General features: G+C 43.4%; 1 protein-coding gene across 2 annotated transcripts; it reads left to right on the top strand.

Annotated features, from left to right (window-relative positions):
* The first annotated feature begins 1,493 nt into the window (after positions 1–1,493).
* On the top strand, positions 1,494–22,520 carry SH2D1A (SH2 domain containing 1A). 2 transcript variants are annotated; one of them, XM_032763548.2, is made up of 4 exons: positions 1,494–1,768; positions 15,338–15,401; positions 19,029–19,164; positions 19,834–22,520. In XM_032763548.2, the coding sequence occupies exons 1-4, from the start codon at positions 1,632–1,634 to the stop codon at positions 19,872–19,874; spliced, it is 378 nt and encodes a 125-aa protein (XP_032619439.1). In that variant the 5' UTR covers positions 1,494–1,631; the 3' UTR covers positions 19,875–22,520. The 2 variants fall into 2 exon arrangements, with proteins under 2 accessions (XP_032619439.1, XP_032619438.1); XM_032763547.2 differs by lacking the exon at positions 19,834–22,520 and having other exon boundaries at positions 19,029–19,293.
* The last annotated feature ends 3,620 nt before the right edge of the window (positions 22,521–26,140 follow it).

Genomic DNA, 26,140 nt, shown 5'->3' with positions numbered 1-26,140 from the left:
TCTACTGAAGCCTTAGGAATAATGTATCATCTGCCTTGTGGTGGAAATAATTAGCACCTCTGACATTAAAAGCATTCACATACCATACAACTACATGAAAAGAATCACCTGCAATGTCGAAGCCCAATGGCTTGAAATAACACATTTTAAGCCTCAGCGCTCAAATGGTTGATTTCCACGGGTTTAAAGTGAGCTACAATACTCTTTTTGGGGTTGATCCTGCAAGGTGCTGAGTGCCATCAATCTACCAAAGCCTGGCATGGCTGTTAAGGGAGGAGGCACTCAGCTCTTCATAGGAACTCTCTTTAAAAGTGGCATTTGGTGAATTATGTTTCAACATTAGTTTTGAAAGAAAGAAAAGCAGATGAAAAGCTGCACGCCTATGCTTTAATGAGCCAGAGGCAGGTGTCACTGATGAAAAAAATGTTCACAGTCATTTTTGACAATTTGGTGCCTCTCATTTTACATCCCCAGAATAATGAATAAGGATGAAAAATAGGTTAGCCCCTTTTCCTACCATTCCTATCTCCATTTCTTGTGCTCCCATCACAATAGCGTCTTGCTCCCAGCTAATATTTAGTTATTGTAGACGGGGTCCAGTTGAAGAGGTTCACCGCCCTTTCAGTAAGAGCTGTACAAAGCGAGACAGCAGCCCTGCTTCTGAGCTGCCTTTTGCAGAAGGTGCAGCTCTGGGAGGGCTCAGACATAAGCTCATGACAGTTTATGTTCTTATGTTGTGTTCACTAAACCACCCAGGGAACCAGTCTATGCTGGGAGTATGCCACATGGGGTCACTTAATGGAGGCTGAGCTGGAGTAAAGGGGCCATGGAGAACTGAAGTTACTTGCCTGAGAGGCATTGGTGACTGATAGATTTGGAGTGGATTTAAGAGTCAGATGATATCCTTTGGTTCTTACAGTGACTTGCAAATTACTCAGCATTTCTGCTCAACCCTATGGAAATACATGTATTTAGAGGTTCGATCCCTTCACTTTGTGATTCATATACTTTGTTTTAACCTCTTTACCCTGAAAGTCTTTGCTACCACATGCAAAACATACAATGGCGTTTGTTGCTAGATTGCCTTGCCAGAACTTCAGGTTTTTGCTCATTTGATAACACATCTTTATGCTTGTACCATGGAGCACTAGATTAGACAATTGAGGACAGGTCTGACCCTTACTTTTTCCAACTTTCCAACATTTTGAACCCTTAAAAGACAAAAATTGTACTGAAAATACTAACAGACCCTTGTCTGACATGGTGCTACAAATTTGGCCCTCGGCCTACCCATAGCTTGTGCACTCTGGGTTGTGGGGAGGGGAGCATTGCTTTTTGTTCAGGAGATTGTGGGCTTCATGTACCTGTTGTTAACATCTATCTTGAAAGCTATGAGTCATATGAGTGCTGTCAAATGTCGCATATGCCTTATAGGTGATATCAGCTCTGGCTGTCAGTATGAAATGTCTTTAGAGAAGCTCTAGGTGGGGACACATCCTGTTTACATCAACCATTGAGTGAGCAGCTGGATAGCAGGCTGGTGACAGCACTGAGCTGTGTAACAGTCACTAACACCAGATACCTCTGTCTAGCTGGGTTCTGTCGGGCTCCATTCAGTTCATCTTCAGAAAATGGATTCTATGGACGTTTATCATGGGAACATCAGCCGGGAGACTGGGGAGAAGCTGCTGCTGGCTACGGGGATGGATGGCAGCTATTTACTGCGAGACAGTGAGAGCGTCCCAGGAGTGTATTGCCTGTGTGTGCTGTGAGTACAGAGAACCAAGGGAGTCTAGGGCAGCAACACCCCTTATCTGGTATATGTCTGCATCTTGGGGAGCCCAGCTGCCACTTAGAATGCAGCTGCAAGTGGGTCTTATGGGTCTCCACTCCATTTGGTGCAGGATCAGCAGCATGGAGACCTTCTAGTGGGCAGTCAATTTGGTGATCCTGTGGCTTTCCACAGGGACGTCGACCTCCAACTTCTGGGTTCACAGCATGTGTTCTGCTGCACATTACATTTGCCAGTTAGAATGGTCATCTTCTGGCAGAATGTCCAAATACTTCTGTGTCCAAAGCACTGTGGGGACTTAGCTTTTTAACACTGGCTTCAGGCATGGGCGCATGTAAGGGGTTCTTTGCTCTTTGCAGAAATAGGGAAGGACAGGTTTCTGCCATGGTGCACTTACTCTTAAATGGGACACAAAACAGTGAGAGACAAAGGGTGCAAGGCTGGGCTGGAGGGCAGGAAGGAGGATATAACAGCTTAAGCCGTACAGTTTGGATTGTAAATTGCATGTGCTTCTTGTTCATGCTGAATAATTCCTTTGGTTTTGCCTCTTGTCTGTCTTCCTTTTTAATACACTCAATAGCAGTATGGCCCCAAACCTCCTTTCCCCTGGGGGCTGGTATGCAGGAATATTGATGCTTTTCATTCATATATTGAAAGTGAGTAGTTGTCATCATTTCAGGGCCTGATTCTGCCAGCCTTACTGCAGCTGAATAGTGCCCTGCACACTGGGCGTATTGCTGCTGATTTCTGAATAAACTACTTTTAAAATGCATGAAATACAAATAGATAATAAAGAAAACAGTGACAATTTATCATTTAGGATAACAGAGTTGGGGTAAGGGGAGGAATTCCTACTAACTGTCTGTCATCAGTCACCAATTTGGAGAGAAGGCACCAATGAGTTGCTTCTGAAATGGGTATGAGCTGACAAAGGGCTTAATATTGGTAGGTATTTGAATGACAAAAGTGTGAGTTCTTTTAGCAAAAGAGGACAGAAAGGATGAAGAATCCTAAGCACTAGCATTGTGCATGCACCATGAAGTGCTATGCCACTAAACGAACAAAGTGTGGCCAACGCGTCTGTACCGAGAGCTACTTTAAAGAACTGAAGGGGTAGCAACAAGATATGTTAATATCAGAAATTACTGAGACAAAGCAAATGATTATTAGCTAAAAGAAATAAGAGAAGGCTTTTGTCCATGTAGAAAGGATAAGATAGTGAGGGTATTACTATGTCTAAAATAATATTTATATCACACTTTCCATCAAAGCGCTGAATGTGCTTGTCAGCATCACTTGATTTAGCCTTGACTTTTAAACTGTGAAAGATGTGAGTATTATTATCATTTTACAGATGGGCAAACTGAGGCTTCTAGCCATGTAAGACATGCCCCAGGCCACATAAGAAGGCTGTAGCAGAACTGTAAATACAACCCAGTTCCCGTTTTATATCTCCTGTTGTGCCTTAATCACAAAGCACTGTCCTGCCTTGCTCTACTAAATGAGAAGGAAAAACAAAGATTAAAGAATGCCAAGTGGGATGACGGACCTGATATCTGCTTTACCTCAGTCTTTAACAAGACAACAAAAAATTAGGGGATTAAGAAGTGTATTGAGTTAAAAACTAATGCAGATTTGGGGTAGATCTGAAAAGCGGTGATAAGATTCTACCGAACGGTGCCAACTAATAAATAATAAAAGCCCAAGTGTTCTTAAAGAACTATCAGAGGAAATGGTGAAACAAACAGCTACTTATCATTTGTAAGTTCATCCAGAAAAGGTGAGGGGAAGCAGGTAATGGGAGAGTCATGTACAATATTAGCCAGCTTTATGAAAAATAAAGCGGGAATCCAGGAAATCAGTCTAGTTAGCCTACATTCAATACTTGAACATATAACAAGGACATGGGGCTGCAAATAATCAGTAGGAGTTTCTGGTGGTATTAAAGGCAGTTGGTTTATATGAATGATAGGAAGGTCAGGTTTTTAAAGAATAGATTAGGACAGTTAAATATGATGCTCATAGGTTCTGAAGACAAGTGGGAATGCAATAAACAGTAAAGGAGCCTCCTAATTGTGCCTGCAAAATTTGCGAACCACAAATACATATTTGCATTTAGGGATACAGTTGCATGAGCAAAGGGTGAGATAAAAAATTACTTACTTGTAAACTATAGATACGTAAAGATTTTATAATCCATATTATAATTACTAAGGCAAACTTCTGACATTCTCCAGTGGAGATATCTACCTGAGCAGCTAGAACAATATTTTCTAGATAACTATAGTCTGATGTGGATGGAAATCTGGTGGCAGAATCACAGAGATGAGCACTGGATTCAGAACTATTTAATACAGTATTTCAATAATGAATGTGGAGCAAGAAGTGGATTGTACAGCAATTAGTGTCGCAGAGGATAAACTAGGAAATGGTGCTCTGAGTGGATGATGTAAGGAAATTACAGAATACTCTAGCAATGTGATGGTAATTTAGAAGAGTGTATGCCATAGACCACTATAGTAGGCAAAAAACGTAAAATCGTGGAGCAGCTTTGCACAGACAGGGAGATAAAGCAGACAATGAACCAGCGACTAACTCATTGTGGGATGAAGATGCTTGCTTTAGCGAAAAAAGAACGAAGCCTAGACTGGCAAATATATAGGGAGGACCAAAGTGTAGGACCGAGTGACAACAGTAGGACCAGAGTGACAACAATACATGCTATAAAGCCTTGGCAAAACCAAAAAGAGGTGTGTGTAGACTTTGAGATTCAGCGCTACTACTCCCCACCAAACCATTAGTAAACTGTAGAATCTATTTCTGTATTAAGTTTTGGGGCTGTGATCATGTCTTCATACCTCCTTGTAAAGCACAGAGAATAGTGTTGGCACTATGCAGCTAATAACAATTAATAATAATAAATAAGCAAATAATAATAATAATGGTTTTAACAAAAAAACTTTTAATTGGCACTCAGAAACTCTGATGGTTATTCTAGGAATACCTAGAGAGCGTTTAGGTAGAATGTGTACCACTTACTGGAGATTCAGTCACTATGAAATGATTTCTGAAATGGTGAAGCAAAGCCTGTAAGTGAATGAAGAGATGTTATCATACATATTGGAGCCAACCTCCAAAAAGTATATATTTTCTGTGAGAAATTTCAAATGAACTGAAAAGTTTTTGTAGTGATAATTTTGTTTGATGAAATGAAAACAACAAAATTGATTTGCAAAATGTTCAGTCTTTCCCTTTTCTCTCTTCCCCCCCTCCACTGATTACGTTTTTTTTTGTTTTTGAAAATACAGAAAAGTTTGATCCAAGCAAAAAAATTCCTCAAAAAGCCATTTGTCACTGAGAAATGTTTTGATGAAAATATTGTAGCCAACTCTAATAAACATGGCTGGCCAATCCTGCGCTCACCGCTGCCTACGTAAAGCCCATTTTGGGTATGCAATGACAGTAGTGTGACCCCAAAGGTTTCAGAATCTTTTTAAAAAGATTTCAAATGTTCTTTATACCATTTTCCCTCCCTAAACACTTTGGCTGACTTTGAATATAATAAAAGGAGCAACGGCTGTGGTCAGTTTCGATTGCCTCCTAATTAAAATAAAAACCTGACCCTAAGCAGAGTAATGACTTCTTTGGAAAAGGAGAAGAATCAGATGCCACACAATTCATAAAGGATTTTGCTATTGCCATTGAATTTACATGGAAGGTGCTCAGATACCATGGTTATTGTTGGCAGGCTAAAACCCTTAGATAGCTGAAGCAGTTTTGATAATCAGGACCTTTTTTGACAGACATTTACCAAGGAAGCTTTTCTTTCCCACTGCTCTGTTCCCCAAAAGTACTAATTGCCTCTTTCTTCCAGTTCCCCTTCAGTTCAAACCCAGACTGAAGTGCCCTAAGTCACTACATGCAGACGAGAGCCCACAAGCCTTCAAAGAGAGAACGTTTTTTGTGTGGCTGTGGCAAATCACAAAGACACACTTTCTTTCATCGATATTTTAAGACACAATGATGAAGGGAAATAGTTCATACAGCAATAAGTAGGTTTTGGTTTGCATTGGGGTCTCCCGTAACTCTTGTAAATACAGATTCTCCCTGCAATTTTCTGTAACATTTTAAAATGAAGTGCTCCCTCTAAGCCTGCCTGCAGTGACTTCTTTAATAACATTCTTAAACAAATAATGTTGATTATTGCAAGAGTGGGTGTACGGCTGCATGTTTCAAATATGCTAGCTCAGGAGCGCAAAGGTTTCGATTAATGATCTTTTGAAACATTTCTTGCTCTTCTTCAAAATTAGGATGTTTATGAATGATTTTTTAAAGAAATGGTTCCATTGGGTAACCAGTTGGCTACTGCATACAATGCTACAAGATTTTATTATTGGGTCTGGATTTTTTTTTGTGAAGTTTTTTCTTTGCTAGCAGCATGTTCTGTTCACAGACATCTTGGATTCCTGTCTAGGTATCCTGTTTGACATTTTTTAACAGACATAGAGTCTGTCTGCACACGTTGCTTCTAATGAAGTCAATGGGGAATGCAGGACACAAGAATGGGCTTATTTTTTAAACTGGGCCTGCAAAATTTGTGACTATACCTGTGGGTGCAGATGCTCCCTTCACCATTCCAGATACGTGTATGCCTGTGCAAAGACAAGTAGCTGCATGTGTAAATTGGTAAAGCCAATGCTAATTATACTCCTATCATACTTATATTTGGGAGCTCCAAATTTGTAGGGGGATGTCTCAAATGAATGTGAGTAGTTGTTTCAGCCCTCTAAATATCTATTAGAATGACAGCTTAACCTAAATACATCACTTTTATACTGTACTTTCAAATGATTTTTTTGAAGTCAACCATTCATGTACTTTACTGCATTAAACCTGTAGGGAATAATTAGCAACTAGAATATAAAACTGTTTGGAGCTCTTGAAGCGCTGATAATGACGATAGGACAGACTTCTGTCTGATCAGCTTTAATTTTCTCTATTTGTTCCATCATCATAACCATAGATTCTGAGTTTCTTGGAGTATTTAAGTGCAGTCACTGTGCCAAAACTTTCCACCTCACCATGCATAGCTGATGTGCTTACTGTATTGGATTCAGGATCATGAGTCAGCCTTAATGTTGCATTTCTTTTATTTTCCATTTAATATTCTTGATGGAAATTGCATAGTAATTATATTTATTATAGCAATGCACATAATCATCATCATATTTTAAAATGTAACAGACCAAAACTGTCTTGGCAACAAAGCTTCTTCTATTCAAGGTTAGCACTGTACATAGCATTCACCATTTTCTTGTATAAGAAAATTCTTCACAGTACATTGGTAAATTCTACTGAAGTGAATATTTCAACCTTCCCAACTCATTGGAATGAAGATCATCATTGCCAAGAATAATTTTTTGATGGATTTTATATAATTAAAATATTTTTGTGACCATTCCAGTAAGACACAGGCATTCTGAGCCCTGGATAATTATGAGAACTGGTAGAAAATTTTCCAACAGCACTTCTGTTAGAACAGGGTTTCTCAAACAGGGGTCACCGCTTGTGTAGGAAAAGCCCCTGGCGGGCCGGGCCGGTGTGTTTACCTGCTCCGTCCGCAGGTCCAGCTGATCGCGGCTCCCACTGGCTGCGGATCGCTGCTCCAGGCCAATGGGAGCTGCTGGAAGCGGTGGCCAGTAAGTTCCTCAGCTTGCACCACTTCCAGCAGCTCCCATTGGCTTGAAGCAGCGATCCACAGCCAGTGGGAGCCGTGATCGGCCGGACCTGCGGATGGGGCAGGTAAACACACCGGCCCAGCCCACCAGGGGCTTTCCCTACACAAGCAGTGACCCCGTTTGAGAAACCCTGTGTTAGAAAATGTTTCACTGAAGTTGAACTTTTTCTTGGGAATCTGTTGATCTTAGTGAAATTTCATTAAAAAAATTGAAATGAAACAGTTTGAGATTGTCCAAACTTTCCATTCTTTCACTTCTGGTATGGAATGTTTAAATTTTTAATTGCAAAACACATTTCCATTGAGAAATTTATTTTATTTTAATATTTAAAATAAAAAAACAACAATTTCATTGAAACAAAATATTTTAATTAACCCAAAATGAATTTTTTTTCAAAAATTTCATTTTGCTGAAAAATTAGACACTTTTTCTCGTTAGTAGCAAAAACAAATTTCAGAACTGCAGAAATTCATGGGAAATGGAAATTCTGGTTTCTGTTCAATCACCATGCAATACGAGTCAGGAGAAGAAAGTGTAGCTGAGAAAGTGAAGTTAAGATCCAGACTACATCTAGTGTAGACTGTGGAGGTTCACGATTGAGATGGAATCACTGGTAGGGTTTGGGATTAGTTAGCAAGAATTTTCCATTTTCTTCAACGAGAAAACAAAAGTGAAGAGTACTTGAGAAAACGTGGGTAATCTTTTCTCTGTAATAGGCTGCATCTGAGCAGAACATTAAAAATGCAGCTGCATCAAGCAGAACAACAGACGCCTAAAAATGTAAAGATGCTGTTATAATAGCAGTGACACTAACACAAATGCATCCATCACAATTCTCAGATGTCTGGCACACACTAAAATAAATCCACTGAATCATCCATTGTTGCAAGCTTTCTGCCTTCTTGGGATAAAATCTCAAAAGAAATGCTGTTTTGTGAGATTTTGGCTGCTCAACAACCAGAATCAGAAAGTTAGGTCCCTTTTAGTTTTTCGATCTGACTCTGAACCAAATCCATAGATTTAGATCTGACTCTATTTCCCAAATTTGCAGAAGTTCATGGTCAAGGTTTTGGTTTGGGCCAATCTCTACTTTCTAGTTAACGGTGCAGCAGAGGCTGGGCCAGATAGGTTTAGGATGCATGTTCTAGCGTCAGAAAAAAGTATGACAAGCCAGTGGTCACAGGGATGCTGCCTTCAGTTAAAGAGTGTTCAGATGGTGTGAGGGGCTCAAGATCCCACAGAGAAACTTGTAAAGTCAGAGGCTCTCCAATTTTTTTTGCCAAGATGTGACACGCTCAGACCTAAGCTGGTTACTGACCAGAAAAGGAGAACATACAGTTAAGTTATGATCTAGGGCTGTCAAGTGATAAAAAAAATTAATTGCGATTAATCTCTCAATTAAAAAAATGAATCGTCATTAACTGCACGATTAAAAAAATTAATCATGATTAATCGCACTGTTAAACAATAATAGAATACTATTTATTTAAATATTTTTGGATGTTTTCTACATTTTCAAATATACTGATTTCAATTACAATTCTAATTGCACAAAACTGAACACCTTTGCCCGAGGCCCCACTCCTGCCCCACCCTGTCTCTGAGGCCCCGCCCGTACTTGCTCCCCACCCCACCCTCTATCAGTCGCTCTTCTCCACCCTCACTGACTTTCACCAGGATGGTGCACGGGCTTGGGGTGCAGGAAGGGGGTGAGGGCTCTGGGGTGGGGTCAGGGATGAGGGATTTGGGGTGCGAGAGAGGGCTTTGGTCTGGGGCAGAGGGTTGGGTATGTAAGGGGAGTATGGACTCTGGGCTGGGAGTGTAGGGTGTGGGTGGGGCCAGAATTGAGGGGGTTCAAGGTGTGGAAGAGGCCTCTGGGATGGGGCAAGGGGTTGGGGGTGTGTGCAGGGGTGAGGGCTCTGGCTGGGGGTGCAGGCTCTGGGGTGGGGCCAGGGATGAGCGGTTTGGGGTGTAGAAGGGGGTTCTGGGCTGGGGCCGAGGGGTTCAGAGTGCAGGAGGGGGTATAGGCTTCAGCTTGGAGTGGGCTGTGGGGAGGCTAAAAGTATGAGCTAATGTAGGCCTCCTCCCTAATTTAACTTACACTTCCTTCTGGCCTCCCCACGAGTAAATTACTCCCCATTAACCCACTTACAGACATATAACTTACGTCCTTAAGCAATGCTAAGGATGCAAAGTCAAAAACTCATAAGTTTGTCCATACAACCTTGTGCATATGCATTATGACAGTGTCTTTAATTACATGCTCACATATTTTTCAACAGTACTCCTGCCCAATTCATTGCACAGTGTGGGCAATGCTCATTGAATCAGCAGCTATTCAATATTTTATTTTCTCTTCACGGTTCAGGGTTGCCCCCCCCCCCAGGTCTTATTTATTACATACTATTCAAACTTTGCTCTGACGACAGACTTACTAATTTGAACATGGGCTTTTCAATGCCATTCAGCATTATATCATCTGAGTCCATCATATGTATTAATTAATTCATCTTCAGCACACACAAGTGAAATGAGGGGATGGTATTAGCCCTATTTTGCAAATGAGGATTTGAGGCACAAAAACATTAAGGCCAAAAATATCCAGGAGCTTTTGAAGCCCAATTTGAGACACCTCAGCTCAGATTTTTCAGGGTATTTAGCATTATATTGGACTTTATATGTTTATAGCACAGCTTCCATTGACTTTATTTGCAGCTGAGTGCGCTCAGTGCATCTGTCCCTTCCATCTCCAAACCTAAGCAGCATTGCAACCATGTGGGCCAGGTTATAATGCTTGGAGTGAGGAGCTGAGCCCACAGGAGCCACTGTTGCGATGGCTGCAGATTTTATTAAAATTCACAATTATTGTGAATCCCCTGACCTCTGTGCCAAAACCGTAGCCTTAATCATAATACGCAAAGGGGGGAGGGGGCGAAATAAAATCGCACAAAAGGCCTTAATTCTGGCATTGCCTAACTTCTGAGTGCTTGAATTTGCAACTTCAATGTTTGTTTAACACGGGAGTTTTTTTTGTGTGTGAAATTTTCTAGGTTTTTTTAAAAAAACAAACAAACAAAAAATCCATCATGTGGCACCATACGACACTCGTATGGGTCATCAGCAGAAAGGAATCCTTAGATCCACCACACAGACTTCTGGCACCTGAGCTAATGGAGTAGCTGGTAGCCATAGTAGGTTGTCATTGTCTATATGGGCCAGCACTATAGCCACACTCTTTGCCAGTGGGCTTCACAGATATTTGCCAAGAGCAGAGAAATCTTGGGTTCCAGTCTATGTTCTGGCGGGAGTATGGCCTAGAGGTCACAGCTGCTTCTGCCTAGTTCCCCACAAGCCTACCCCCTTCTGTTCCTATCCCAGTCATGTCTAGGGTGACCAGACAGCAAATGTGAAAAATCATGATGGGGCGGGGAGTGATAGGAGCCTATATAAGAAAAAGAACCAAAAATCGGGATTGTCCCTATAAAATTGGGACATCTGGTCACCCTAGCCATGTTTCTTTCCCCGTCACCTCATCCCAGTCTCCCCCTACCCATGTTTCCTCTGACCTCAGCTCCCAGTTTCCTTGCCTAGCCAATCCATCTTCCCCCCACACCTACATCTGCTCCTACGTCCGGTTTTCCCCTAACCCTTGTCTACTTCTAAGTTCAGGCTACCCCCACCATCTCCCAGTCTTAGTCTCCCCTCCCACAGGCTCCTTGTCTGTCTACTCCTCCACCATCTTCCCCATCTGGCTCTTGTTCCCTCCTCATTGCAATCAGGCAGAATTCTTTTCCCTGCAGGGGCAGCACTGAGGTTACAGGAGAGATAATTCAGTATCACACAGAGCACAGCAGCTGAATGCAGCAAATGCAGTGAAAAGCCTACTCAACCCTGTTTCCCCCAGATAGGCATGCTCAATGTATATGGAAGTGTGAGAATTTAGCAGCCAAACTAACACATCTCTATTGAGCATATGTGAATTGCAATTTTTCAAAGGCTTCTAACTTGGCCAGATTTCGGTGGTTTCTCCTGGGGAAGGCACATTCTTGAAACCTTCCTGTCAAATTCAATGTATGGAGGCACTTGAGTCACTTAACAAAATTGTTATAAGATTTTTTTTTAACCTGGCCCAAACAATGTATTTTTCCCTGATAGCATTCTTAGAAATAGCTAAACCTTTTTTTGGCAAAACGTGCCCAAAAAATTTAGTGTGAGGCAAATACTCAACATGGAAAATCAGTTTGAATGGTTAAAATCTGAGGAAGTCATAAGTGACTGAAAACAGGGATTTACTGTGGAAAGGGTGGGCAAGCTTAGCTATATGCAGCACTACCAGCTTGGCCTAAATCATAGGGTATGGCTTAAATTCCAAGGTGATATTAATGTCTAAATATCCTGCCAGTTCATAGGAACTGATACTGCAAACTCTAATACTTTTAGCAAGAGCTATAGCTAAGAAGACAGCAGTTAATGTTATTTACTGCTGACTTTGCTCTTTTCAGTTCAGTTTTGGGCCTAAAACTGAATAAACATTAGTTGAATAAAATTTCCCAACCAAGGTACAAAACATTTGGCAATTATTTCAAAACATACCGTGCTGTTAAAATGTCACGGTTAAATTATAAATTGCAGCAAATTGCTAATATCCTCCAGCTATTTCAACAGTGCAGAAGATCGTAATTATTCACCTGTTAAAGTAAATGTGTCTGTAACACGTTTGAATACAGCTGAAAAGGGTGGGGAGGCTACATAAGCAGCTGCTGTCTCAACGTATCATCTGTGTGAAAGGCATTTGCAGCTCTTGGGTGGGGGAATACGCTATAAAGGAAAACAAACATCGTCCACAGCAAAGTATAGTTCCTGTAGTAGAAACTTTACTATGCTTTCCCCTTGACAGAGTTTTCCTAGTTATGGTACCAAAGGAGAAACTGTTCAAAGCAATCTTTTGTTCAATAGGTTTAAAATCTATCTAACATGACATGGGATGTTAACTAGCTATCTCCTCTTCTACAAGCAATATTCCGTGTGGTACTTTTAGCTAGAGTTATTTTCTAAGCCATCTCCTGAACAATTAGGAGTTATAATGTCTTTTGTTGCTGGGCAAGTGACTTTGTGGAGGCCTTGGTTCACCATGGTGCCGCTCCAGGCTTCATTCCATGAAGTTTCAGCAGTGTAAACCTGGGGAATTACAGGGGTGAGTCAGGCCCACTGAGTGCAGCAGTCACTGCTCTGTTCATCACTTTGTTGAGAGTGTTGCAATGTGGATCCAGATTTCACATTGCCTAAACTTCAGGGCTGTTTGGACCTGGGCTTTTCATTTGGGCCGTTTTAGAGTTAGGAGGGAGCAGGCTGAGGGCATGGCTAGGAGGGTTCACATGGTCTCCCACACCAACCCTGCAGAAAATGCTTTTGGTACCGGGGAGCCATCTGCTGGCTGAGGCATCCCTGACAGCTCAGTTCTGTTGGTGCTGTCCCATCAGAGAGCTGGGGCACAGTTGCAGAGGTCTCCACAACAAAGCCAGAGCACAGAAACCCCACATGGAGTGTCCTTTTCCTGATTCTTCTATGGAACACGGGGTCAAACTCCACCCCAAAGGGAAAAATTGGGAGGACGCTCCATGAGCGAACCCCAGGCGCTAGCTCTCTCCCTTACCCTTGTCCTCCCTCCAGCAGTTTTTCTATATCAGGGATTTGCCCTAGCTCTGAGCAAAGAGTGCAGGTTTTGATCTGGTGGCATGTAGTTCATTTGCCTACAAGGATGTACTGTGTAAGAGACAGGCTATGCCTTAGCCTGTCCTGTCAAACTAAGAGTCGTTCCAGTCTGAGCTGATTTAGAGAGAGAAAATTGAGTTGACAGCTAATGGTGCTACTGGGGAAGTACCTTATTCAGTGTGCTAAAAGACTGCCTATGTGTACGTCATAGCTGGTTTTACTAGCATAGGGTACCTAGCTGCGTGGGAGGGGAAAGGAGAGAGAGTGGATGGGAGCTGCGCTACACACCCACAACTTTAAAAACAAGCAACCTGTCTGCCTGACCCTAAAGATTAATATGAGACAAGTTAAATCATGAACCTTTGTTTAAAACATCTGGGGGCTCTGCCATGCAATGGTGAGGGGGAACTCAGCTCATCAAAATCAGGTTGTGGGCAAACTGAAGGTAGAATGTGCTTTAAAGTGGTGATGAAGTTCCTGCTGTTTAACAGAAAGTTTTACGATAAGATCACGTTCGTTAAGAAAACAGGTATCAAAAGTGCTGTAATTCATTTGGCTGAGACAAAGACCTTGAATAAGAGTTGTTTTCTGGGATGACCTAGAGAAAGGTGCTGTTCAACACGTAATTCAGCATAGAAACAATGGGCCAGAGCCTCATCTTCAATGCCATTGAAGTCAGTGTAGCTTCACCAGGATGCACTAGCAAATGGTCTGGCCCAATGGATCTGATTTTCCACTGCATTGCACCTTGTGTATGCATCCACAGCTGTGCAACATGCCAGTCCAAGGGGTATTAATGCGGACAAATCAAAACAGTAGCACTTTACACCCATTTTGTGAATTAAAAACATTGTGACAGCTATTAATGACTTCCTATTTTGGTAAATTACTTCCGATTGCTAGAAACATTTCTGAGGTTATCAAAATGGCTTTTCAGAAGTAAGTGATTGAGTTGCAGTGACATGTGACATGGTGCATAAGCAAATGTGTTCAAATATCTGGGTCATTTATGACTTCTATTATTTTGTAACAACTAATGTGATATTGTATATAATTGGAAAGAGATGTAATATGTACCTGCTCTCTGAAAAATGGCTAATGCTGAAATATTTAATAATGCATAATGTCTTGGTGGAAATGCCAGATTATTGTAAACTTATTTCATTTTCTGAATGCATTGGGCCTGATTTGCCATTGCCCTGCATCTTGTGTAGTCATGTCCACCTTTGCAAAATGGGTATAAAATTCCACTGGTCTGGTCAGTTACCACTTACTTTAACTTTGCACAGCAAGTATTTTATACATGTAGCATGTCATTAACATCTGTCACCTGCTTTTATGGCACATCTTTGAACCTTGGTGTATATGTAAAGTACTAGGCTCCTTCTAGCACGATTGACTCCAGACATCAGTTGATGTCTATTTTCAGAGGTCCCTGAATGGAAACTCTGTTTAAAATAGATGGAAGATTTCATGATCTCATAAAGTGATCAGAGTTTCCAGGAGACTATCAATAACCTTGGAGCAGTCCAGGATTGAAGTGCAAAGGCAGAGTTTTGAGGGTTAGGAATGCTAGCTAGACAAACTCTAATTTGCTTTGATATTGTGGCTTTAGATTTCTAAATAAAATACGTCAATTGCATAGCATCTGGGAACATTTGCAGTTTTTTAAAAAAAAAACAACCACGTAGCAGCACCGTCATCTACTAATGATACCCGTTGTGTTTTTATTCCACAGGAAGTGTGTCTGGTATATAAATAAGCATGTAAAAGGACACTGATGGAAAGTTAAAACATTCATGCAGGTTTCATTGTCTAATATGGAACAACTGTAGATCTCACAGACAGAGATGGCTCAAATAATGTCCCCCGTCCCCCTCTCCTCCCAAAGTCCTAATACAATACAATTCTGGGGACTCAAATCTAGTTTGCTGATCTGGGTCCAAATTTTGCCTTTCTAAATATAGGCTACATCAACTAATTTATTGCTAAGGAAAGGAGCTTATCAAATGAACTAATTCCAGCATTACAGAGCAACAGCATACTAAACCTGACAATAGATATGACTAATAAATATATGTTGATTCTTTCACAGATATAAGGGTTATGTTTATACCTACAGAGTGTCCAAGACAGATACAGGTTCCTGGAGTGCCGAGGTATGTATTGTTCCTTCTCTTCTAAAAGTTCCCATAATTGAGTGTAGGTATTGATTTCAAGACATATATCCAGGTTATTCACCTTTCTGCAATATCTGATTCTCATGTAATTTAATTAGTTTCAAGTGAGCCCATCGCTGGTGCCAGGTCTGACAATTTTGAATGCACAAACTCATTCTGTTACAGTTCAGCTGTTACAGAATGCACCAGTGCACTATTTTGCAGCATTTTAAATGGCAGAAACATTGTGTTTTCATATTTTGACAAGTGCAGTCGATATTAATTTCTCCTCTGCCAAACATGCCATTAATACCAGAATATTCAAAGCAATTCCCTATGATTTACAATGTTTTTAACTTAATTTCTTGACACATTGTATTTATCCATAGCGCAAGGCATATACATGATAGCTGAGATTTGATATGACGTTTATCTTCACTTGTGTTGTGAGGAAACTCAGGCCTGGTATAGCAGTAGTTGTAATAATAAGAGTGATTTATGTTCATGGCATAATTTAGGTTCACTTGAATACTAATCCTTATTTATTTTCAGAAGTTCTTGTTCTTTGGATGTAGTCAGCATATTGATTCATAATTAGCTTTCAGTTTGCACATTAATGAACACTGATTTACAAACATTAAAATATAATTTAACAGGCTTAACTCTGCTGGCAAAATTATAAACTCATAGACTTTAAGGTCAGATGGTACCATTATGATCATCTAGTCTGACCTGCTGCACAACACAGGCCACAAAATCTCACCCACCCACTCCTGAAACAAACCCCTAACCTATGTCTGAGCTACTGAAGTCCTTTAATTGTGGTTTGAAGACCTCAAGTTGCAGAGAATCCTCTAGCAAGTACCCATTAGAGCAGAATATGTTGTACTGCATTGGAAACACCTGGACCAGATTCTGACGTCAGTTAGGCTCAAACCCTGGAGCTGAATGTGCTTCACACCCATTCCTGCTTTAAAAAAAATAAAAACAAATTACTTTCTCATCACAGCAAAGAGCTAAAAAGAGCCCCATGTTCCATCTGTCTTTAAATACAGGCACGTGACTGCATTCTTGCATTGGCTTCAGTGGGCGTTTTGCCTGTGGTGGGGCGTAGGGGAAGGCCCTAGTATTGAACCTGAAATGCAGCGTGTGTGCAAATAGCTATTTGTTCCAAAACAGGGAGACTCGCTAAGCCCCAAATCTGAGGCTGTAAGAGAAAATTCAATAAGCCAGATTTTTCACTTGACTCATCTCATGTACAAATCCACTGGCCTCGGGTGGGGGGGGGAACAGGCAAGGGGGGAGGTGGAATGGGATCTAGGCCAAGCAGAATTTACCTCATTCTCTTCCTTTTCCTGAAAGGAAACTAGTATTTTCATGAGCTGTTGAAGCTCATGGGTGAAAGAGCCGAAATTGCTGAGGGACATGGTGGCGCAGTGCACACTGCAGTAGGATGGACAGCACCAATACATTTTTGGCAGGGTCAGGCTGGAGCACAGGCAAAGCAAAGCCTTCATTTGAGGATGGGGTTAAGCAATTCACTGGCTAGCTTCATCTCTCCCTGTAGTAGAAAGGGAGTCATCAAGCCAGCATCAGACAGCACGCTCCTCCAGCAGCAGCAGTGAGGAAGAAAGCTCATGGTGTTGGATCCTCTCCCCTGGCAACTGGAGATCCTTGCGGGCCCCTCACCTCATTAAGGAAATGGGTGCTGAATAGACATGGCAGGCTAACATTTGCCCTCAGTCACATCTTATCGAATTTGTCTTACTCACAACAGCATTTGCCCCTCCCCTTCCATCAGCTGCCTCCCTTCTGTTCTCTCTTGCTGAGGTTGGTTTATTTTTGAAAGAACCAAGCGCAAAGCCTCACAAGAGACAATTTTAAAAAAAAAGGATGCTGAAATCAGGGCTCTCCACAAAGTCAGTACCAAACCTCCCATTATGTTTGGTGGAGCAAGGATTTCGCCCTGGTGTGTAGAAACAGGCTTACTCTTGCTGGTGCTGAGTATCTTTCTGTGCTGCCCTGTCCTTCCACCCCCACCTCCATGGGAATATAAGTGGCAAGTACTACAACTGCTTTCCCCCAAGAGACTGGGTGAGGAGAGTGTTCAGGCTCAGCCAGGGTTGCAGAAAGGATGTGCTGAATCATTTAAAAGTTGCTTTAGATGTCTAGTAAAGACCCTCAAAGATAGAGTGATACATCTGCAAAGATTAATTGAGAAGGCTAGACAAAGTGATTTCAGTAAAAGTAGGTAGTTTACAGAGCCCCTTGGTACAAAGAAATGAGAGAAGTGATTTGTTAACAGGTGCAAAAGGGAACCAAACACTCCATAAAACTTTTATAAGCAGGCTGGATCCATGTTAATAGTTACAGTAACAGGAACATCATCATGGGCACTAGGGCTGCCTCTAGAGCACCTTACAACTGAGCTGGAACCATAGCATAGGCCTTTTCGATCAATGACTTAATGAACATCATGGTATGCTGCCTGCCCATGGTGATACTTTTAGGAGCGTGGGAAACTAGATTAATGAGCTGGAGACTAAAAGAGGATCACTAGCAGGACTCAGAGGTGGCAGACAAGAGGCCTGATGTGAGCTATCAGTGTGATGAAACTTCTTCCAGTAGCACTGGAGAATTGGCTAAGTGTTATTGCTGCTGAAGACACGAAAAAGGAGCTTGTTTTTCCTGACCCCAGGCGGAGCTTGCATTACAGCAGAAGGTCAATTTTCTCCATGGCCTTTTGGTTTGTAAAGTGAGCAACTCTGTCAAGGAAGTCATTGACAGAGGATAAATATGGAATTCCCTGCACAGTATCTTTTTAGACTCATTGTCCTGACTGTAGCAATACTTCAATGGCAGTTGTGTTCTTATCTTGAGTGTAGAACAGACCCTCTCAAACTCTTACCCTTTCTCTACCACTACATTGCCAATTCCAGGAATCATCAGAAGAGAGTCTGATGGTGCTGCAGTCCCTTCGCTTTCACAGTGTGAAACCAAGATCACAATGACCTTGCTAGACTGAGGCTATGCTTGCTGTCCTTGTCTAGTGTCAGTGTATCTAGCCATTTCCTTTCATTCTTCCTGTACAATAGAACTCCTCCCAGCTGTTTCAGGAATCACTATAATACTCCCAGGATTTTTTAAAAATCAACATTTCTTAGTCTGTTCCTGCAGTTTTTCATTCAGCACAATTTTAACTGACATCAGTGGTTGATTTGCCCAATAAGCACTGCAAGATCTCATCTGTATTGCCTGCCAAGGCTTTATTCTTCAGGATGGTTATTAACAGATAGCTCTGTCTAACTACAGCGGCCATTTTAGTGAACATATTGGGTCAACGCCCTTACTGTTATACCCACTGAAGTGACTGGAGGTATGTTAGGGATGCATCTATGAGAGTGTGGCAGTAGTAGAGCCAGCTGGGGGGGGCAGCGCAGAGAAGAAGCGTAGCTCATACCAAGGGAGAAGAGAGCCAACAAAGCAAAGGTGGCGCAGGGAATGGATTTCTCTTCTTGCTGAGGTTTTTACATTTGTGAAAATAATGCTGTTCTGTAACACCTCCCGGGTAGAGGTGTTCTCCTGTAGCTTGTTGTTTGGGTAATTTGTTGGTCTCTCCCTTTACAGACTGCACCTGGGGTCCACAGAAGATTGTTCCGGAAAGTACACAACTTAATTACAGCATTCCAGAAGCCAGAACAAGGCATTATAACGCCTCTGCAGCATCCTGTAGTGAATGCTGCAAAAGCCAAGCACCCACAAGGTACTGCGAGGAACACTTGGAAGCAGAATGGCATGGGGCTGTGGAGTTTGCCATCACATGTGCTAAGGGGCAAGATTCATTTTCTGCCCGTCCCCAACCCATAAAGGGCTGTGGAACTAGTTCAGTGTCTCTAAGCAGCAAGGGACAGGTAGTCTGCACCACATGCACACTGCAGCGCTACATCCATGATAGCAGAAAAGGGTATGGCAAGGGTGAGGCTCTAGTGACCTGCTTCTATTGTGAGGAGCTGAAGCAACAGGTGCACAATGGCTGTGCTGGTATGCGCCGGCTTGGAAGGGAGCTTCTGTTCCCTCCATCCTGAACACCCCAGGCCTTTGGGCAGAGAGAATGCAGGCTTGTTTGTGTCTATTAACCCATAACAGTCACTACAACAGCATGTGTACACCTCCTAAAGGCTGAAAAATTGGTATCTTCCTAGCACCTAGTCCAAATTGTGGGGTTTGGATGGATGCCTTGTGGTGCTTTTTAGGGAATTTATATCCAACTGCAGCATTGTATGTGAATATATTTCTTAAACAGCATGCCAGTTGCATCAATGATAGACAAGCTGTCGTTAACCCCTATGCCTCCGCGTAAATACGACGACTAGGAGCTTTTGCCTTCTTGCAGAGTTCATATTTTTTATGTTTGTTGTTGTTTTTTTTGTAGGAAAAAAGGAAGATCATGACTTTTATTTGCATCCTTCATGAAGACACATCCCAGAGTTTGAAGTAATTTAAATAGGCTTTTATGTGTCATTTTTTTACACAAAATGCTGTAGATTATAAACCTTACAACTCTATGAGTTTTCCTGTAATATTTTCAGAAATGTATGTTTAATGCAACTGCTAGTCTGCCCTTTAAAAGATTGGCGTGAATCTGTTATTTTTTTTATAAAGATATGGGAGAAAAAAATAACCAGCAATTGGATGACTTAATACTTTCATTTTCTGTTGGTGCTTGGGAGCTTTCTGTCTGAATATTAGTTAGTCTTTTTACATGAAGTTGGTGTTTGAATTCTGATTGAAATTCAGTCCAGCATAACTCCTATGTATAACTTAAGACCTACTTATGGCCACAGAATAGTGGCTTTTACAGTGCAGATGCTTTGTGCAGGCTCTTTGATCAAGGATGAATGTCACCCCAAGCAAATTTCAAAGGTGCAGGCCTGTGTATTTCCAGGAATTTTTACATTGGTATCATATGCATCAGCCACTTCTTGCTGGGTGTGCTGGCATTCTTGTCCAATCGGGGAAAATAACCTGTACTATCTGCCCAAGCTGAACAATCAGAACTGACCGGCAACCTAGCATGTTCAATCTGTGAGCCAGCCAAAATTTAAAACAATGCGTTGAATCTTTTTTGAGCAACAAATGAATTTGAGGACATTGTTTACGGATATTCTGTGAGCTGGAGAACAGTGGCTAACTTTGTCAAAAAAAATTATCTTTTCCATAGGATTTGCCTGCTCTTCCTTTTCTTTCTGGGTGCCTAGGATGGTGGCATCTAGATGCCAAATCGTCCTCCATTATTGTGACTCCAAATCTGAGCAACTAACCTTACCGCAGCCTCTGATGTCAGACTGTAATTTTCAAGACAATTCAAGTGTGCATGTGGCTTTTAGTACAATTAGAACAAATGTCTGTTAAACAGCAAGCTCATCTCAACCTTGACGATAGGGATGGCACTGCCCATCTATAATTAACAAAGAATGAGAGACCATTTTGAATAGATTTAAACTTTTATCCTACTGGGCATTTCAGAAAACAATAATCATTTTTGTTTTACAGTATTGCCAACGCCAAGTCATAAAAAACCACGACTCTGCGTTCTTCCCCCAAAAAACATTACGAGACTGACTTAAAAATCATCAGCGTTTTTTAAAATAATACTATATTTGGGTCTCTCTTTGCCTTCTCGTGTTTGAGCTTTTAGGGGGTCACGATTTTTAATCCACAACGTTGAGAGCTAGAAACTTAGTTTTTCTTAAATGAAAGCTGAGGTAATACACATTGTGAGACTTTTGATAAAAATCCCCAAAGTTGGCAGCACTGGCTAACTAGGGAGCTTTCACTAGCTGTTGAATGATTAGGGTTTTCAACTACTCCTTTGGCCAAAAACAATGTTGTGAGAAAACATTTTCCTGTAAGTGAAGGTGGGCGGGCCTCCCAGTCCAACTGGTGCGCTGCTGCCCTTTGGGTCATGGCAAACTGCTGATGTACAAGCTGAGCCTAAGCATAGTGCTGAAGGGAGTTTGAGTTGCTTACTGCCATCACAGTTTAGGCCTAGGGAGGACTGAAGTGACTGGGGGAGGGAAGTCCCCGCACCTCCCTCCCCCCACCATAATTTGTCCCCTTCTCACTGTCTGTCCCTTAAGGCTTCCTGCATGTAAATAGATGGTTGCACCAATGCTACGCAGGGATTCTTGGCCACCAGCGCTGCCCTCTGCTGGTAGGCACCAGCTGATGCACTGGTCATGTTGTGTGGACACTGGGGAAGATGCTGCAGTTACGCCTCTTTGCCACCATTGCCTTTATCTATGGGCTGGGGGCAATTGGCTGCAGTCTCACTCTGTTTCCAGTGCACTGGTGCCTGATCAGCAGCTCCGACAATCATGGCTGCAGAGGCCTCTCTGCCAGTCCTGCCCTACTCGCTTGGTCTGATCCATATGCAACCATAGTTTTGTCTGCAAAAAAAAAAGGGGCTTTGCTAATGTCATGGAGCAGGGCTGAAGTAGTGGATGGGCCTTGCACTGGAATGACTGCCACCCTGTGAGAGGGCTAACATACACGATGCTTGTATGGGCATGGCTAATAATTAGATCAAGGAGCCTCCGTTGCCTGCTTGCTGAAAGCTTTGTTTATGTACCTAGCTAAAGGCGTTTATTTTCACTCAAGACAAACTAGAGTCTAGGGAGTGGACAAAGACATCAGATAAGCAGCATCAGCAGAGCCATGACTGGCATAAAGAACCTTCATTCCAATCACATTAGCATTTGATAAGTTGTTCCTTAACTGCCTAAAATAAAATATTTATTGTAAAGCACAAAATTTTCCTTATAAAACTGACTAAATGTACCACCTAAACCTCCCAGACCTAGAGAAGGTGTCACAAATCCATTAACATTTACATGTTTATTTTTTTCTCTAAATTATTTCCAGCTCTCATTTAAGTTGAAACACCCAGCAAGTCCTACTTTTAATGTAATATTTTATACAATACTTGTATGTGTGTGTGTTGTTCTGTAGCTACTCATTATATCAATGCTTGGTTGAAAAGTTTTTCTGACTTAATTGTTTTATACTGTGGCAGATCTGGACTGATTTACTTTTCAATAAAATATTTAAAGTTGCTCATTTCTTGTTACATAATTCAGCAAAGACGTCAGCCACAGAGCAGATGAGGTGCTCATTAAAGAAGACCATCAATAGATGAAATTGTATTTTTGTTATTTCTGTTGATTGACCCTTTCAGGCCATGTCTGTGCCTTAAAGATGTTACTGCTTGCTGCTCAACTCCAGGATATAGCATGTGTTTTTTTGGCATTCAGCATGCTTTCGCGTTAGCTTTTGCTTTCTTCTGCTACAAAGCCACCTGGCGTGCTCAACATGTTACGGCTTGTGCCAATAGAGATGCCATAGTGAAATGTCAAATTTGTGTCTCAACAACATGCCCACTGAGCTGCTGCCCTGTTACAACATGGCAATGTGATGTGATTTTTTTTACTCACATTCCCTCAATAGTATTTTCAGCTGTTCTCTCATGGGTCAGGCCAGGCAAATGCAGGGGCAGGTTATTTGAAAACATAATCGTAGCAACAATCCCTGGCAGCTTGAAGCTTGGTGCTAAGTTAGGCCACTATATTGGCCAAGGGCCACAACCAGCTACTGATGGCTGTGCAAAACAGCTGATGATGTCGATGGTAGCAGGAGAAGCTGAGCAAGCCCTGTGTCATAAGCACGTCTGTGATGTGCAGTTGGCTGAAAACTGGTATGCCTATGGATAATGCTAGAATTGTCTGGTTTGTTTGAAAGCTTCATAAACGAGGGGAGAAGTAGCAGTCGTTGGTCAGGCTGGCGATGCTAGTTCAAGTGCTGATGTGCATAGGTGCTGACTTCACCTCTTTACTGTGGGTGCTCAACCCCTCCCCCCCCACCCTCACTGCCCCGGCCCCAGCTCCCATGCCACTCCTTCCATGAGGCCCCTGCCTTTTCCTGCCCCTTCCTTGCCCCCATTCCAATGTCTTCCCCACCTCCCCTCCCATCCCCATCTCCCCACCACCACCTTCTGAGTGTGCCACATTCCCGCTCCTCTCCTCACCCAGCCTGCTAAAGCTGCCAAGCAGCTGTTTAGTGCTGGGAGGTAAGTGGAGGAGCAGGGCTGTGGTATGCTCAGGGGGAAGAGGAGAAGGCAGTTGGGGTGGGGTGGGGTGGGGGGGGGAGCTTGGCTGCAGAGCACCTATGAATTTCTTCCCGTGGGTGCTCCAGACCCGGCACACCCATGGAATCAGCACCTATGTTGATGTGAACTATTAAGAGATTAATAGTTGTTGCTGTTGTCACTGCCTGTCTCAGTAGCATTTGATGGGAATAGGGACTGAGGCTTCAGGTTATATATGGAACAACCGGACCATCTTTTACATGCTGACAATTAATTTGAGAAATAACTGTATTTATTGTAGCAGCTCTTGCTTGCTGCATGGTGTGACCTGTCTCATCCCAGAGCCTTGTACCTGTCCCTCACCGCTACTTTCTGTGGTTTCTAGCAGTACAGGCACCAGTTCATCCCATCGCTTTGATGTCTCACTGACTATTCCTTCCTCAGGCTCAGCTCATTAAACATTGTGTTTTTCTGCCTCGCTCCTCCATTATTAATCATGCCAACTGTCTCGTTGCCCTCAACACGCTCCTGCCTTAGTCAGATTATGCCCCCTCCTTGCAGGCAAGTTCAGTGGCGGCATGCCTAGCAGCACCTACTTCATGCCATGTGGTGTGTCAAGCCAGCTAGGGCTACAGTCACTAACAGATTTAGGTTCCTAACTGCAGGCATGTAAAGCCAAGAACCAGGCTCCCTTTACTCCCACCGAGCTGACCCCCTCCCCCCCACAACCTGCAGGTGCCGCTGTCAGTGATGGGTGGGGAGACTTCTCACTATCTCCTCTGGTTGAACTGATCCCTCTGTGACTAAACAGGGAGACCAGAGAGTGGACATGTTCATCATGCTATAACCGAGCGGTTCTCGCATTCACACAGGCACACGCCCGGCCCCCCACAACCCCATGTCAAAGTAACACATCACCACCAAGTGGACTTGAGGGCACACCCCAATCAGGGTAGCCTATAGTTCAGAGGCCAGGGCACATCCCGCCATGATGGATGATTTCCCCCCCGCCCAGTAGCCCCGGGTGTCCAGGTGAGGCCTCCCTAACCATAATTAAGAGGGAGTCTCTCCCACCTCCCCAATCAAGGGCTCTTGGTAAAAGAGCTTGCCCCCCACCCCCAAACTCCAAGAGGGGAGTTGTCGCTGAGAATGTCAAGTGGTGAGCAGGCTGGGGCTTAGCACAGCCACTCAGCATGGCATCTTCCATTAGGCCAGATGTGAAACACATTCTGAGGAGGCTGTCATTCCCTGTATAGTCAGGAGAAGCAGAGAGAATGTGTAACTGTTAGTAGTGTGGGGGGGCACAATTTAAAAGGTGGGGGGATAGCAGAGATGATGTGGAGTGGTCAGCTGCCTCTCTCCCTCAATCAGCCCTTTGCATGCTCCCCTGGCTGTTCCCACCCCACTTTTCCCCTTCGCCTTCCTCTCCCTCAGCCCTGTTGCTCCACCATAAACCCCCAGCTTCCCACTCCCAGCCCCCGGCAGGAGAACTCAACATACCTGCAACCTGGCCAGCACACGCCTTCCCCACACTGCCTCTGCCTGCACTGGTGCTCTGGGGAAGCCCATGACCCTCCTGCACGTGGCACTGCCTAGGAGGAGCTGAGCCATGTATGTGCCAGCTGCCTGGAACCCTGTGCAGCACCGGCACAGGGAGCAGCTCTGCCCCCTCAGATAGCTCTGGAATGGGGCAAGGGAAAGTGCTTTCCAGCCCTTTTCCACCCCAAACATGGAGACTCTGCAGCAGTCCCCCACACCCAGGCATGGGCTTAGAGCCCTCTTCACCCCTCTGCTGCCCCATGGGGCTGCTCCTTCCCTTAGACTTTGTGCCCAAGGCAGCAGCTCCCCCTGCTGGGGGTGTCCGCCCCTGCTGAGCCACCCCTGACTGGACTTCATGGCTGCTGAAGCCGGTGCAGAGCCCAGCACACGCGACTGACTCAGTGAAGGTGGCAATGGATCTGCTGGTTCACGTGATGCCAGCAAAAGCCCTGATCTGCCTGCTCCAATGGCCCTGCCTGGCCCCCGTGTGCTGACCACTTGGACAGTCCCTCAGTCACGATCCCTGGGACTCAGCTGCTCCTGCTGGGCTCTTGGGACTGTGACAGCTCCACCCTACAAGCCCCCCTCAACCCCCAGTGCTGGTGGATGCCTGGCTGGCAACAGCAGGCAGAAATCAGGGGAGGGGCGCAAGGCCCCCTACATTTGTCACCACCGAGCCTAGGCACTGAACTCAGGCTTTGTGGCTCCCATTGCTTTTCTAGGTGCCCCAAAGGTAGGTGCGGGAAGCAGCACCCTGTCTGCCGCTGTTTCTTTGTGAAACTAGTTCTCAGCATGAGGCTGCACTGCACATGCCCAGAGGAAGACACTTTCTAGTCACTCCATTGCTTCAGGAATCTGTCTTTACCCACCTATCTCTGTGATGACACATCTAGTCCCTTCCCCCTCACTTGTTACCACATCAAGCGTAGCTCCCCCGCCCACCCCAGCCATGTTCATGTGGTGTGTGCAGCTGCTCTTCTCACGTGAATGAACCAAGAGAAGTGCAGGAAATAAGAGCTACTGTATTTTGATCTGTGAATATCCAAACTTTGCCAGT

The sequence above is a fragment of the Chelonoidis abingdonii genome, chromosome 8 (genome assembly GCF_003597395.2).
Source record: "Chelonoidis abingdonii isolate Lonesome George chromosome 8, CheloAbing_2.0, whole genome shotgun sequence".
NCBI classification, from domain to species: Eukaryota; Metazoa; Chordata; order Testudines; family Testudinidae; genus Chelonoidis; species Chelonoidis abingdonii.
Note: the sequence above shows the minus strand (reverse complement) of the source record. Positions and strands in the feature narration are given on the sequence as shown.